We start from the raw sequence: 15,980 nt of genomic DNA, 5'->3' as shown, positions 1-15,980 counted from the left end.
CCAAATAGCAAAAATAGAGGCAATGATTATTTTTCATTTACCTCTGTGTCTCGGCCGCCCTGTTTGTAAAATAAAAAGAGACATTCATAAATTTACAAAGTTGTTTTAGGGGTCAAATGCTTCAAAGTACATTTGAAAAAAATGAATGTGGTGTCCAAAAGCGAGACAGAACACATGCTACTGTTAGTGCTTTTCAGACTGGAGCCCCAAAGGCAACTTGGCCATGTATCGCCTTGCTCCTCTTGCAGCCTGAAATGCCACCTTCAGATCATTCCCACCTTCTTTCAGGGAAGAGAGAGGCTGTGTAGAATCTGTCGATCATAGTGACAAGTCCTCAGCCAGCAGAAGGAAAGCGCAGGGAATGAAGACAAGTAGCCCCCAATTCCAACCATCCTAATCTTCTTGTCATGCACACGGGGCTGGGGCACTTCTGTCCTGGGTGGGGTGAGCATGCACTCTGGCTTTGCTGCCCAGCTGGATTAATTTTTCCGATGAAGCAGCTCCTTGCCTGAAACTTTCTGTTCTCTCTTCCTTCCTCCCCCACACCCACACTTCTCAGGTTTTTAATTTTTCCTTCCGGCCAGCATCTGACCTGTATTACAAATCTTTCTCAACTAAACATCAGTCAAGATCAGGAGAAATGACACACATATTTAAAGCAAATGAGATGCTTTCACTGGGCTCCGAAACCTTTCATTTGTTCAAGAGTGAATTATAGTGTCTGTTACTAATTGTATGGCTAAAATATTAGTTGGATGCCTTTGAAATGTTCACGGGTAACTGCATGTAAATAACCAGCCTAAATATGCGATGTGGCAGTGCAACAGCTGCGACACACGACCATAAACCATCCACCCCAAACTCAAATGCATGTAGTGTACATTTCATACTTGTAATCAACTTAATGTTCCTTTTTGCAGGAAATTATACGTACTTAATATTCATTGATAGCTTCAGAATTCTAAATATTAATACAATAATTTTCAAAACAGTAAAAAAAAAAATCCACAAAATAACAAGATTGTCAGTTAGATAGAAATTTATCTTCACCCTGTTTAGGCACATAAAGTTGAGAAAGCTCTCTCTTTCGGAGATAATGACATGAAATGAATTGGGAGATCAGGATCGTCTTGTAGGCAGAGATGGAAGCTTCCAGTAGATAAAGTTTCAAGTGCCTTGTATTTATTTGTCCATGAATACAACCCTAAAAAAAGACTGTAAAGTTTAAATGGGTACATCGTTGGAAAATAACTACAGTGCTCGTAAAAACTAGATGGCAGAATCTATGGATGTGATGTCTAAACCTTGGGGGAAAAGGATGAGGAGAGAGGTTAAAAGCAAGATTGTATTCAGCAGGGTCATCCTGAGAGACAGGGTTTACGGGAATTGCCGAGTCCCGGAGGCTGCCTGCAGGGAAGAGCCTTCACTCAGCAAATCTAGCAGGCTAGGTTCTCCCCGCGGCAGCCCTAAGGCTCTGAGGGGTATTTTTCCACTCTGAGCCTTTAAGCTGGGGATCCCAGGCAGAGTTCTGTCAGGGATGTGCTCCTTTGCCGCAGTCCCACGATGGGGGCTGCTGGAGTATCAGTGGCCGGGCAAGGGCTGTTCCTTTTCCTCGCATCTGCTTTCCTCTTTACGATACTCAGATCATCTGGGAAACAGCCTCTGAAGCGTGAAGGAGAGGAGCAGGAAGGAGAGTCAGGGCTGAGTCCCAGGAGCTGATGGTCATCTCTTTGCAGACTCTCCCTGGTCATGGCTGTGTGGGGTCACGCCCTGGCTGGAGTCTCAGGAGAGTGACTCAGGATGTCTAAACCAGAGCCCACATGGTGTCTCTGGGTCCACACCCATTAATGGGAACCAGAATAGCCCCTGCCTTTCGAGGCCGTGGTGAGGATGAAAGGAGTCTGTGCCCATAAAATGCTTAGCTCAATGCCTGGGACACACTGTCCTCGATTCCCCAGCCCGCCTCAGTCTGGTCTCCTATGGGAGAAGGTGGGGAAGAGAGAGATGCTCAAAAAGAAGATAGAGTCATCTGTTAACCTGACTTCTCCTTCTCAGCTTCCAGACTTGCTCTCTGCTTGGTTTCTCCAGTGTCTCCATACCCACCAGCCAAGGGGGCTCCAGTTTCCTCCTCTGACCTCGTCTCCTTTCCCTCCTCCCCTGCTTCCTCCTCACCCCTGCTCTTTTGGATCATGGTGTACTCCTCTCCTTCAAACCCATTGTCACACTTAAGCAATCAGCCCCTCCTGGCTTCACTTGGCGTGACGCCCTGCACTGCAACATCTGGTCAACCATCCCAGAAGCATCCTCATGGGTAGCCTAGATGATGTCCCAAGACCCTCAGACACCCATTGCCAATTCCCAGAGGCAGGAGCCCTGCAGGCACCTGTGGTATCTATGGTGCTCTCCCAGCGCCCCCCTTTGCTGGAGAAAGCATGTAACCTGGGGGCTGCGACTGTTCTGCATTGTTGCACACCCATCTCATACCCATCTCACCCAAGCTGATCGGCAGCCCCGTCAGCACTGGACATGCCTCGCCCCTCCCCCATCACGGCTGGAAGGGGGCATGGGGGTGGCTGGCTAGTGGCACCTCAGGCAGGAAAGGCAGGAAGAAGACAACCCCTGGGCACTTCATAGTTTGTATTCCCCCTGCAGCCCACCCTGTGATTGATAGAACAGGATGTGACCGCAGGAGCTCAAAAAATACTTGTTGTATAAACACATTCTTCCTCTAGAGTGAAAGTGAACAGTTTATTCTTCTCATACAACAAAACTTTGCTATAATCCATCTGTTACTTAGAAGGCACTCATTCTCTTGATTTCTTACTTCCTGTGTTTGTTTGTTCATTCAACAAGTAATAATTGGACTTCCCTGGTGGCGCAGTGGTTAAGAATCCGCCTGCCAATGCAGGGGACATGGGTTTGATCCCTGGTCCGAGAAGATCTGTGGAGAAACTAAGCCTGTGCACCACAACTACTGAGCCTGCACTCTAGAGCCCACAAGCCACAACTACTGAGCCCGTGTGCTGCAACTACTGAAGCCGGTGTGCCTAGAGCTCATGCTCCGCAACAAGAGAAGCCACCGCAATGAGAAGTCTGCGCACTGCAATGAAGAGTAGCCCCCGCTCAACACAACTAGAGAAAGCCTGCATGCAGCAACAAAGGCCCAATGCAGCCAAACATACATACATACGTACATACATACATACAACAAAAAAAACAAGTAATGATTGAATCCTTACTGTTCTTTGTGTGTTAATTAAGGCAGGGTACCAAAAATAAACAAAAGTATCAGATGGTCATGGTGATGTGGTACAGGGTTCCCTGGTGGGTTAATGAGGGTTCAGGGAAGGCCTTGCTGAGGAAGTGATGTTTAGGCCAAGATCAAGTGCAAGAGGAGCCAGGCATACAAAGTCAGAGGGAATTACATCCCAGGTAGAGAACTGCACTCCAGGTTCTAAGAGAGTGAGAAGGCCAGTGTGCTTGTTGGGAGGAGAGGGTAAATGAGGCTGGGAGGTGGGCTGAGTCCCCGTTATATGCCTTGTTTCTCCATGGGGGGCGTAGTTGGCACTGTGAACAAGTCAACTCCTCAGTGGGCGGGACTGCCTCTGGGCTTTGGGCACTAAGCGCAAACAGTACTAGCAAGTAGTTGTGACGGGAAGGAGTGCACATCTCTTCATCTCCAACCCCCTTAAGAGGTCAGCACCATCTGAGCAGGGCTTTGTAGTCCAGGGACGAGAGCCTGGACTTTATTCTCAGCGCAGTGAGGAGACATTGGAATGACAGTGCTCAATTTACATCGTGAAAGATGGTTACGGATCACTCTGGCTATTGTGTATTGAAGACCAGCTTATAAGCTCTTGCAGACGTTCCAGGAACAATGATGGTGGGAGGATGGAAGAGGTGGATGGATGTAGACTTTATCCTGGGGAAAGAGTTGGTAGGACTTGCTGGTGGGGAAGGCTAAGGAAGAAAAGAATCAAAGAATTTTTGGCTCGAGCAATGGAGGGATCATGTCATTATTTATAGAGATGGAGACAACTGGAAATGACTTTAGGACAACAATTTGTGTCAGGTATGTTGGCTAAATGCATATGGCACTCCGGGGAGTATCAGAGAAGGAGATAAAATTTGGGGAGTCAGGGACAAGCCTCAAGACTCTATGAGATTCTATAGGGAGATTGTGCAGAGAGACGGGAAGGGGGTCCAGGATGGAGTCTGAGCACTTGGAAAATTGGGAGGTGAGCGAGAGGAGGAGAAGCCAGCAAGAGGTGGCCAAGTAGAAGTCAGAGAGGGAGGAAAATAATGAGGGTGGAGTATTATGGGTGGCTGGAGGAGAACATGTTTCAAGAAGGAAAGAGGTTGGCAATCTGGGTCCAAAGCAGCTGAAGGATCAAGTGACACAGGAACAGAGAGGTGACCTCATGTTTGCTAAGATCTTTGGTCCCCTTAACAGGAAGGGTCTTGCTGGAGGCACCAGCTCGGAATTGGTGCGGAAGCTCATGTAGGCTCTATTTAAAAACCTCCAGATGTTTTGTCTGATACAAACTATAACAACGTTTGGAAGCTGATGGTCGTAAAATATGAGAGAGAGAGAATGCAGGGGAGTGAGGGGAGATAGTTGTGGGCACAAAGTCCTTGGGAAATCAGGGGATTTGAACCCCAATAGGAGCAAGGATTTTTATCCATAGCTGAAAGGCAGGAATCAGGACATGGGTACAGACATGAGTAGGTTGGTGGTTTTTATGGTGAGAAGATGAAAGGTCCCTAACTCCTTGCTTTGGCTTTCTCAACAAAGAAAGAGGCAAAGCCATCAACTCAGATTTGTGGGTGGGGGGGGTGGCGTGGAGGAGGACCGTGGGCCATGCAAACATTAGAGGAGAGAAGGTATGAAATCCCCCTTTTACGTACTAAGAGGATGGACCTCCTTACCAAGTACATCTTACTCGTTGGGCAGGGTTGGAGCTCATTGGAGATGTATGGTCATGAATTTTTACACGAGACTAGGAAACACTGTTGTAAGGCTTTTTATGGTCATAACTTGAGTGAGGCTCAGAGATGGGGTCACATGGGGTCACTCAAGGCTGGAGTTTGGCCAGTTGTGAGAGAGGGGTTGCTTTCGGGGAGCATCATTATAACAATGGACTGCGGGTTCTGAGCTGGGTGGTGGGGGAGGAGGGACCCCTCTGAGTGTGATGGATGGTGAGGGTGAGGCAGGAACAGAGGCGGGACACTTGTGCGTCAGAGGCTCTGGAGAAGAAGAGTGGGATGGGGGAGCGGGTGGGAGGATGGGACAATATGGTCGGCTGGGTCACCGTTGACCTTTGGAGGAGCAGCTTTTTTGAGTGGCTATGATGAACTGGTGAAAAAGATCACTGAATCACCTCATCTCCCATTAGTAACTGTGTCAATTAATTTCCAGCTCCCAAATGTCTCAGGTGCATCTCCTTTTCTCCGGCTCCAGGGCCACCACCCTGGTGCACAGCCCCATCGTCCCATCTGGACACTCACCCCACAGCCCACAGGGGGTCCTCTCTGTCCTGGTCCCTGGCCCTCCCATTCCGCCTGCTCCTGGCAGCCAGACCATTCTTCTAAAACACAGATCCGATTAGGTCCCACCCCTGCTTAAAGGCATGTGATGAGCTTTGTGGGTCTCAGAATCAAGTCCAGGATGTGCACACCCTGCACGTTGGGGACCCCGTGTGCCCTCCCAAGTGAGTCTTTGCAGTCACCAGACTGAGCCACCTTCGTGCCCTCAGATGACCGGTGGGTTTCTTCCCTGTCCCTGTGGGTCACACACTGCTCTGCCCTTCCTCATAGTCAAGGCCAAGTTCCTTTAGGTGCTGTTCCCACCCCGACCCTGACCTTGGAGTTGTCATTTACCCCTGTGTTTACACTTTGTGGGGTTTCTTTATGGCTGCATCCCCAGAAAGTCACACAGCTCTTGGCATAGAGTGGGCCTTCATTGATTCTTTGATGAATTCATAAATGAAGTGTTGGCTGCTACAAAGATCATTCCCAAAAATGCTTTCTGCCCAGGCAGAACAAGATGCTTTATAGCAGGTTTTTCTCTTCTCGTGTTGATTCCTTAGGAAGGCCATTTCAGGCTGCTATTCACCAGGTGTGTAAGTAGTATACTGTAGCTATCACATCAATGATTAATGGAGTTTATTAAACAAAATGCCATTCATGATATGATGACACTATGTCCAATATAACATCTGCTTTCTTAAAAACAATTCAGAGTATTGTTAAAATAAAACCAAAGTGTGTGAAAAATAGGACAATATGCAGAAGTTTGTAACTGAGAACGTATGTCAGTGAAAAAAAATTAAGAGCATGTTTTATTACTAATTATTTAAATTAACATGTAATATATAAGTAATATATCACAAATACTACCTTTGATGGTTTATAAAAGTAAGTACTATTTCATTGAACCTAAGACTTTATCCATTAGAAGATACAGCACTACTTTATGCATCGTCAAGAAAGAAAAACATGCTGCCTATGAACGCTGATGCCATGGTTGTGAAATGCATGTCCGTGCTAACTCTCCACGTCCAACAGGAGAGAGAGCGAGCAGAGAGCTTGTTTACCTACAAACAGTGGCTCTCAGTGGAGGTGATTTCGTTCCCCCACCCGGGGGACATTTGATAGTGTCTAGAGACATTTTCAGTTGTCCCAGCTGGGATGGTGGAGCTACTGAAATCTACTGAGTAGAGACCAGGGAAGCAGCAACACACAGGGCAGCTCCCAACCACAAAGAACCATCAGCCTCAAATGTCAACAGTGCCGACACTGAGACATGATGCTCTAAAATAAGGAGACTTCCTTGCACTTTTTACATTCCACCCTCACCTTCTGGATTTTCTTTGCCTTTTATTCCATAGAACTTTGATCTTCAACACTGAGCCTGTTCTGAATGCCCATGTGAAAACTGTAATAGAGCATTTTAGGAGCAACCAGGAACTGGAGAGATGATTTATTTCAATAAATTAACCTAAGCTCTGCTCAAGCCTCTATTTCCCCTACTCTAGTATAAAACCAGAAAACGCACTTAGCCACATTCTACATTTTAATTATACTTTCAGAGGATATAACAGTTGTATGAATTAAGAAGCAGTAAAATTAAATTGATTTTTCCATATATGCTGAAAGATGCAGGGCTTAATGTGTGTTATCACTGGGGACAATGGAATCAATTGTAGAATTATTTTTAAGACACCAAAATTCTAAATGGTTCTGAGCTGATGACCTTTTCCAGCTTGTCCCTGCAAAATCATGTGTTAAAATCATTTTAACACATTTCCAAGTCCTGTTTTTAGCAAGGAGCCAAACACAGTAGTGATAGAGTTGGTGTTTGGGGGAAGTTTCTTGGTGTTGTAACAGGAAGCTCTGGAAATTAGAAAAGAAAAGGCTTTCATTGATCTTTTCGGTACAAAATACATCTGACTTGATGTGCTTGAACTTCTGAGGCATGATTCAGGACATGTCTGTCAACTTCGGTGTTGACCAATGAGAAGCAGAAGTCAAAAAGAATTTGTTCCTTCTCCCTCTGGCTTTCACACTGATGTCATGAGGAAATGTGTGAAAAGGGCTTGGGTGACTCTAAAACGGTTACACTGTGATGAATAAGAGGGTAAACTTTCAATGAAAAGTCCATTAAATTCCAAGTTGAGTGCTAACCTGCCCTTTAGGTGTTGACGTGAGTCTCTGCAGGTTCCAATTGCACCATAAACACCTGTCACAGACATCACAGGACAGGCACCGTCACCAAAGGAAATGGTCAGTCCCAGGGCTGTGAGCCAATGTCGGGCAGAGTTCTCTGGAGTCTCCTGACTCCAGTCCCATCCCCCCTCCCCAGTATGCCCGGAATCCACCCCACATTTTTAGGCATCCAGTAATCGGCTTTCTATCTTCTCCCCACAATCAAACCCTGGTTGAAAGAAAAACCTTGCATCGGACATTTACAGGTTAGGGTGAACCCCAAAGACGGGTCTTCCTTTCACTTGTCTTGAGGGTAAAGAGCTGACAGTGTGCTGGGACCCTGTGTCAGGGAAGAGATCCATGGGTCTCAGCTTTGAGCAAAATGCTTGTTCAACCTCTGTTTTCAGGAGAAGACTCCCTAATGCCATTAGGGAGTCTCCTGATTCCCTCACTCAGAAGGCCTCCTGCTTTAACCTCTTTTTAGAATAAATCTATGGTCTTCTGACAAAGCAGAAGCTGTCTGGGCATGGGAAGTGGGGCAGGGATGTGGGATTGAACAGATCCTTAAACTTCCAGCTGATCCTCCGTGTTTTAGTGCCACCTTCACCACATCTGAAAGTAACTGGTTCCATGAATACTTGAGTCCGTTGAGGGTTTGTTACTAAACCACCATTTTGATAGGCACCTTCCTCAGATCTGCTTCATCAATTGCTCCTCACTCAGCAAAATGCTGTTGTTGTCATCTTCTCTCCCTTCCTTTTGTTCTTATGTGTGTATTTTTGCTGGGTTTAAGGAGAGACTAAAAGTAAATGTGTGTGTTCAGTTCCTTGGTGCCCTTAAGGCTCTTCTCCCAAACTCCATCTGGTGTCTCCAAAAGGACAATGATCAAAGGTATTGGATCACATGCCCCAGCTCCCAACTTGGCACTAATTTCTGTGATCTGGATTCTCTTGAAAGTCAGGTCACCTGCTTTTCCTTGTGGAAGGCTAAGTGTGACTATATGGTTGACTGATTGACAACTACATGAGAATCATACCAAGGGGCAATTTACAAAAGAAAGGGATGCAGCACTGACCAATGAGCAGCGGAGGTCCCAGACGTAAGACAGCTTTGTCCTCCAAAAGGTGCTGATCTTGAGAAGGCAGGATTTTCCTCCACTTCTTTGTATTCCAAAAATATTGGCTCCATCTCAGAAATACTATCTATACAAGCAGAAAGCACCTCGCTTGGTGTTTCCCTCCATCGTAAGCCTTGGCAACATCTGTTCCTTCACACTTAGCGCTTCTGAATCCATTATTAACGCGGATGCCCATTGGTGTGCAAGGACAGAAGAGGCTTCCTGGGGAAATTCCATGTCCTGGAGAGAAAAAGAGGCCACTGCAGGCAGGTTTGCCTACAACTCTTGCCCTGGAACTTTGGGGATGCTCATGGAAAGGGGGGTAGAGATAGTGTCCTTCCTTTATTTGGGTGATTAGTGGCAAAGGGGGGGATGACATTTGTTTCCCTGTTTTAACCTCAGAAGTCCTAAAAGAAGGAAATCTGTTATAGAAAACTCAGTGTGTGCACGTTTTTTGGGTCGATGCTCTTCATTCCTGCAAGGATTCCTTTTGCGTTATTCTCTCAAAAGAGACGTCTGGATATTCAAGGAAATAATATCATACTTCTTGAGTGTTTAAACTCTGAGCTAAACAAACTTTTGGTTCCTTTTGAGACCTCTGGCTATCTATGTCACAGAGACACAGTTTAGAAGACAGCACTTTTGAAGGACATTTTTAATGGCAAACTTTAATGAAGTCAATGGTTGGCAGGTCAATGACAATGTCTATATGTTATTGTCCTTTTCCAATTTAACAGGAACAAAAGGCCATGGCCAGATCAGTTAGTCAAATATGATGGGACATGATGCTATTTTTACTCCTGAACTTTCCTGGTATAAAAGGATCACCAACGGAGGATCTGACAGTAAGGGTGAGGAATTTGGCAATAAAATCACCGATCTACAGAGATTTCAGGAAGTCCAAAATGATCAGGTAAAAGATTGTATTTTTCCACAAAGAAAAATGTTGAATTTGTATATGCTTTTTAATTTATACTTGCCTGAGTAAGACTTTTCTGAGGTTTTTGTTTTTTCTACTCTGCAGCTCATTAAAATCCAATCTTATTCTATTTCTGTTGATTTCTACAATGCATGTGTTCTGGTGTCATCCAGTTCCATCTTCTAAGGTAAGAGACTTGCCTCTATTTTTGATGCTTGACTAAATGACTAGAATTGCAGAGTATGTAAATTCAAAAAATCTCTAGGAATATCTGAAAGAAAAGTTACTTCCCTTATTACTAGAGTTTACAATGAAAGAAATATAAGTAGAGTAATAAAATTAGGTAAAAAGAAACATTTTTACAATAGATGATGCAGACTATACTAAAATGTGCTTTGAATTATTTAGAAGTTGGTCCCTGCATTCATTTCACTGTAGAATGTAAATTATTTTGCCCATGACAATTTATTTGTTGCACATGCATCCACTCATAATCAAAGTGAACATTTAACCATTGAAACTGTATTAAAAATACAATGGATTATTTTTCAAAAACAGCAACTTTCTTAGTTTTACAAAAATGGTAACTTTTTTAGATACAGAATATAGATAATATGCCAGTTCTCAATGAATATCATATAAAATATTACATCATATATTTATTCAAGACTATTGATTGAGCTCCTAACTATATTCATTGAACTGTTCCACACATTCAGAAAATGAATGTCTTTCTTTGGAATTTTTAATGCTGTTGCTACATGACATTTCAGGTTTTTTATGTCAATACTTTGTCTAAAAATTTTAAATATCTTTTGTCATTGATAGTGTTTTGTACTTTAACTTTGCTTCACTAAAAGCATACTGTAATTACTGAAATTGATGTAATTAAGAAACCACGTTTAGGATAATGAAATGCCACCTGAATCCTCAATAATAAATATATGTCCAAACATAATGATCTAGCTATTTATATTATGAGTCTTCTCACTAATCTTTGCATCTGTCATTTTTCTATTTCTTGTTTACTTAATCTAGCTTCTTTTATCCTGGCTTACTCCTACGAGCATTCTACACTAATTTAGTCATTGATTCTATAAGACACCACATTGATCAAGTAGATGACTCACAATCCATAAATTGATATATTTTCTCAAGTGTATTGCTAATTACTTTCTATTCTTTCCCTGAAGGTTTGTTCATGACATTTCTGTTGAACAATAGGCACTTGTGTGCAGGGGTTTTTTAAAATTAAGAATGTTCTTTCTTCTGTTGTTCTTATAAGATATCCTTGTCCATAAATGAAATGTTTCTTCCTTCACTGCATTTTCTGTATTTCTACTTTTTCATGTGACAATTTTGTTCTCATTATAACTGAATCACGTAATAATGGTGCCAATTCGACTGTTTAGGGTGAGTGTTTATGCAAAGGACATACAGGCTTTTATAATATTTGTTGTGAACTTCATAAAGTTTATCAACCAGGCAAATCTACCATATTATTTTGTTAACGAGTCTGCCTGATACGGGTTCCCTTCCTTGATCAGCAAAGTGCATCAGTATCTTTTTAGGGATGTTTAGTGATGTTTTGGGGATCTCATAACCAGAAATGATGCATTTTGTTTTGTTTTGTTTTTGCAATGTAAAGGTGGCATCATGAGAATTTCTGGAAAGAACTGGAATGCTTCCCTTCCTGAAATGACTCATAGGCCCCTCCTTGCTGGGAATTTAAAATAGATGGCATTGTATCACTCTTAGATCTCCTCTGCTAACACAGGGTAAAACACATAGTGTAAGAACTTTTGATTGGTTTTCCCATGACCAATACTTCTGAAATTCTCTGACAATTCCCAGATCCCAAATCCAAAAATGCCCATCTTTTTTTCCAGAGAACAGTGGGAATGGTTTTCCTCGGAGCTCTGACTGCTGGACCCTCCAGGGAACCACTCAGTGATGGGTGGAGAATCCCAGGGAGTATTTTATGCACTGGCCCCATTTCAACTTCCAAAGTAACCCCAAACCAAACTTGTTTTCCTGCATCAGGATAGGAAAATGTGTGCTTTTGACACTGAACTATGTTTCTTTATTTGTAAAGGGGACATTCAGCCCCCTTGTCCTCTTATAGTTCTCATACAGTTGAAAAACATGGGCTTGGAGTCAGATGCCTCAGCTCAAATCCTGCTTCACCTACAAGCCATTTAATTAATTTCCTCATTTAAAGGAAATTATAACCAAGGAAATAATAGTACCAATTTCATAAAGCTTTTTGAGGGGATAAAATGAGATGATACACATAAAGCATGTAGCACAAAGATCACTGATCATGCCCCTTTGCTTCTGTACTTAGTTTCTTCATCTACAAAGTATGGGGTTAGTATGAACTGCAAGTTCTCAACGGCTAATCTGAGGTCTAAGATTCCAGACTTATTTCTTCCACGACGAAGCGCTCCCTACACTATCCTACATCATCCAGGCCTTTGAGGCCCTGATGAGGAACTGAACCAAAGTCAAAAGACAAAGATGTCAACTCTCAAGTTCAAAGACATCCTTGTGGATAACCCTGGCAAATGGCCCAGGATAGACCCCAGAAGGAAAGTGGTTCCAGCTGAAACTTGGAGTTTGGTTATCATGGGTTGTTTTTCTCAGTGAATTTAAAAAACTAGTCCCAAGACTAATTAGAACCACTTGAAAGATTCTTTATAAAGTAATAGCAACAAGATAACTGTACGGTGTAGGATGCAAACAGTGAAGAGCTGCAATCACGTAAGTAGTGTAAAATTTAGAAAAGAGGGTAGACAGCTCCAAATAGTATTTTGTATTTTGATAAAGTATATATTTTAAAAGGTGTTTTAGCAAAACCCTCTTTAAATATTGGATATTGGATTTATTGCCATAAGATTTTGAAAATTATTACTATTGAAATAAACTTTGAACCCTAAAGCTGTATTCTCTCCCTCTTCCCCCATCTCAACTGCCAGGTGTCTGGAAAATCTGACTACTTTGTCGTCCTGCTGAACAGCTGCCCCACGAGGATGGGTAGGAGAGAGGGACTGGATTTTCTAAAGCCAATTTTGGAGAAGACACTTATGAAAAGGTCCTTTCGCAATGGAGTTGGCACAGGAATGAAAAAAACTTCCTTTCAAAGAGCAAAATCATGACTAAGTGTGCAAAGGACTCTGGGAATTAATCTCAGACTTTGTATAGTGTGGCTAATGTGTTAAAAGTCACTGATATCTTTATCATTTAGTATTGCTATGCTCTCAGTTCTCAAATATCTTCCCTCTCCTCGCTGGTACGGAATAAATTAAGTTGAAAAAAATGTAAACCCGTGTCAAACTTCCACTGTGAGAGAATAAAATATTTATGTGATCAGTTAGTAACTTTCCAGAATAGGCATGGACACATTTGCTTTGATCTTAAATTGGCCAGAAAGTATGAGCATTTTTACTATGACGACAGTGGTATGATTTTCCCCCCTGCCTATCATATCATAATACTGAATTTTTTCCCTTTAAATATGGTTTTCTGGAATGACTTTAGCAAGGCCAATGCTTTTGGGATGTGTTATTTCAGCTTCTAAGAGAGTCTTTTGAAATTAACAAAAGCCAAGATTCATGACAGGAGTGTAATTTCCTCAATCGATTGATACCAGAAACAAACATGACCAGGGCCCTCTGGATGTAACTCTTGCTACCCTTTTCCACCAGATATACTTAGACATGGATTATTGTTTTGTCTCGGAAACTTGTCTTCTTTTTAAATCTTAAAACACAAATATATCGCCAGTAACAGTAAAGACAGCAGAGAGATGGCTGGTAGCCCAGGAGTGGTATGGGGGTGCAGGGAGTCCTTTGTGAATCAGCTCCCCAAAACTGTGTTGATTAAAGCCCCACTCCCTCCCCCTCCAGGAAAGACCTCAAACCCCTTCCACTGAAACTCCTGTTATTACTTTTTTTTTTTTTTTTTTTTTAGCCGAAGGTCAACCAGGGGTTGAACCCGGGCCACAGCAGTGAAAGCCCGGAATCCTTACCACTAGGCCACCAGGGAAATCCCTTGGCATTACTTTTTTTTTAAAGGATAATGCAACATTGGTTGATGTGTTATTATTTCAACAGCATAATCTTCATAAATGTGTATGTGCATGTTTAATTCTGCAACACACTAAGGGCATTCTAGCCAAGAAGGTTATTACGTTTTCCATTTCACTCTATTGGTGTAGACACAGATGAGGTGAAAAAGTCCTAATGCATTTTAGGACTCGGGACCTTTGTGTCCTTTTGTTTTCTGTCCCTGCAGTCCTGGCCTTTGTTCCTATTAGGGCAGCTTTAGAAATCTAACCAACTGGCCACTGGCAGCTCCATTCTCCTTACCCTCCACTGCAAGCCTGGGCTCCCCTCGAAGCATCTGGAAATGGCAGGAAGGGATCCATCCACGCCCTGCCTGCGGACAGGCTCTGCGGCACCAGGAGGCTTAACGGGTGAGATGTAAATTGCCCCCAAGAAACTGGAAAATCTGACAGATGATGGTCAGGGAAATCGGTATTTTTTTATCTGCCTAGCATTGTTGGTGGGGAAGCTAATTAGACAGCCCAATAGACAGTATTTACTCCTGCAAAGCTGAAAAACAGTTACGGCATTAATAAGCTCATGGCAAGCATGGCGTCCATCAGGCATCTTGTGTAGGGAAGAGAGAAGGTTTTTATTGCAGAGGAATCGTCCTAATTTTCTATTTGCATTTATATGGATTGGTTGGGATAATAAAACATCAAAAACATAATTGGAAACATTCTCTTCCCATTTCTGGATCTGAAATATCATTCTAACCTCAAGGGGAAAATTGGCCTATGAGAAAGTATTTGCACTCTAAAAATTGTAGCAGAGAAAAACTGGCAGGCAAGGAAATTTGCTTTCTGAGGAAAAATGGTACCTCTTGATAAGGTTTTAGGAATAAAGTGTTTAAGATAAAGAAGACTTCCAAGTCATGTTTAGATAGTGTCATTAGAGAGGTGACCGAAGGATGACCATGGAAACCTTTGGAGAAAGTGAACCCTAAGACAGTGTAGCACCTGAGTGGCCAGTGGGTCATGTTCAGTCATTGGTACCAGTTTCTGCAGGGTCCTGAGCAAGGCTGTCTACTCCCAAGGCTGCCTGAAGAATGGCCTGGGGTCAGAGGGCGTGGTGATGAGAGGGTCACCAGAGGTTAGTGGCTCTGGTGACTTCCCTTTGTCACCAGGGGGTATTAGTGGAGGCCTGAATTTCACCTGTAGAGCCAGTTGCCTCAGGCTAGGGGTTAGAAGCCCGGAGTAGCTTTGTGTGTTCATTCTGATCAACTCTACCTTCACTCACTTAAGTTTCATTTCTTACCTGGAGAGGTATAATTGGAGAGGAAGGAAAAAAGCCCTGAGGGCCATGAGCGCCTGGGGGAGAGAATGTTGTGTGGAGAAAGAGCCCACAAAGTAGGACCTGGGGAGGCAGGATGCCAAAGACCCCCTGGCCACACACACCGCGCTTGGATCCCAGGGCCAGTGCCTACGCAGCTGCATGACCTTGCTCAAGCTTCTAGAATTTTTTGAGCCCAAGTTTCATCACCTATGAAATGGGACTAATACTTACTTACCTTACAGGATTGTCCATTCATTTGTCAGTTCATTCACTTGACAAATATTTATTGAACACCTACTATATTCCAGGGACAGTGTTCTAGGCAGTGGGAATGCAGTACAGTAGTTAAGAAAACAGACCAAATTCCTGTTCTCATTGATCTTTTAGTGGAGCGGGAGAGGGGTTGGAGAAAAGAAGATTATACATGTTAGATGGTGATCAGGGATAAGTGATAAGGAGAACCAGCAATGAAGTGGAAGAGGGAGGGCGGAGGGTCTAGGAGTGGAGGCATAATTTCAGATACTGTCATAAGGGAAGGCGTTGTTGAGAATGATTAGTAAAACCCCCCAAATTCCAAGAATGGAGTGAACAGGGAGAGGGGGGGAGGATATGGTGCTGTAACCGAAAGTGGGGTCCGGCTGCTCGCTGCTCAAAAGCCAACTGGTGGAAAGGGAAGTTTGCTTTATTTTGGAGGCCGGCAACCAGGGGGGGCGGGAGGGCTGAGTCCTGCCCAAAGGCTATCTCCCCGCCAGCCCCCAACAATCAGGGGGCAAGAGCTTTTACAGACGGAGGGAGGGGGCTGCATGCAGAAACAGCACATTCAGCTCGGACAGTCATCTTGAACTTGGTCCTGTGG

At 43.6% G+C, this 15,980-nt stretch overlaps 1 protein-coding gene across 1 annotated transcript in view; it reads left to right on the top strand.

The window, feature by feature from the left end:
- NPS (neuropeptide S) overlaps positions 1-12,901 on the top strand; it is a 70,020-nt gene extending 57,119 nt beyond the window's left edge. The window contains exons 3-4 of the mRNA XM_057531386.1: positions 9,825-9,930; positions 12,722-12,901. Of these exons, the coding sequence (XP_057387369.1) occupies positions 9,825-9,930; positions 12,722-12,901 (286 nt within the window). The remainder of the gene's footprint in view (positions 1-9,824; positions 9,931-12,721) is intronic.
- Positions 12,902-15,980: the final 3,079 nt, after the last annotated feature.

The sequence above is a fragment of the Balaenoptera acutorostrata genome, chromosome 16 (assembly GCF_949987535.1).
Source record: "Balaenoptera acutorostrata chromosome 16, mBalAcu1.1, whole genome shotgun sequence".
NCBI classification, from domain to species: domain Eukaryota; kingdom Metazoa; phylum Chordata; class Mammalia; order Artiodactyla; family Balaenopteridae; genus Balaenoptera; species Balaenoptera acutorostrata.
This window is presented reverse-complemented; position numbering and strand designations above follow the sequence as displayed.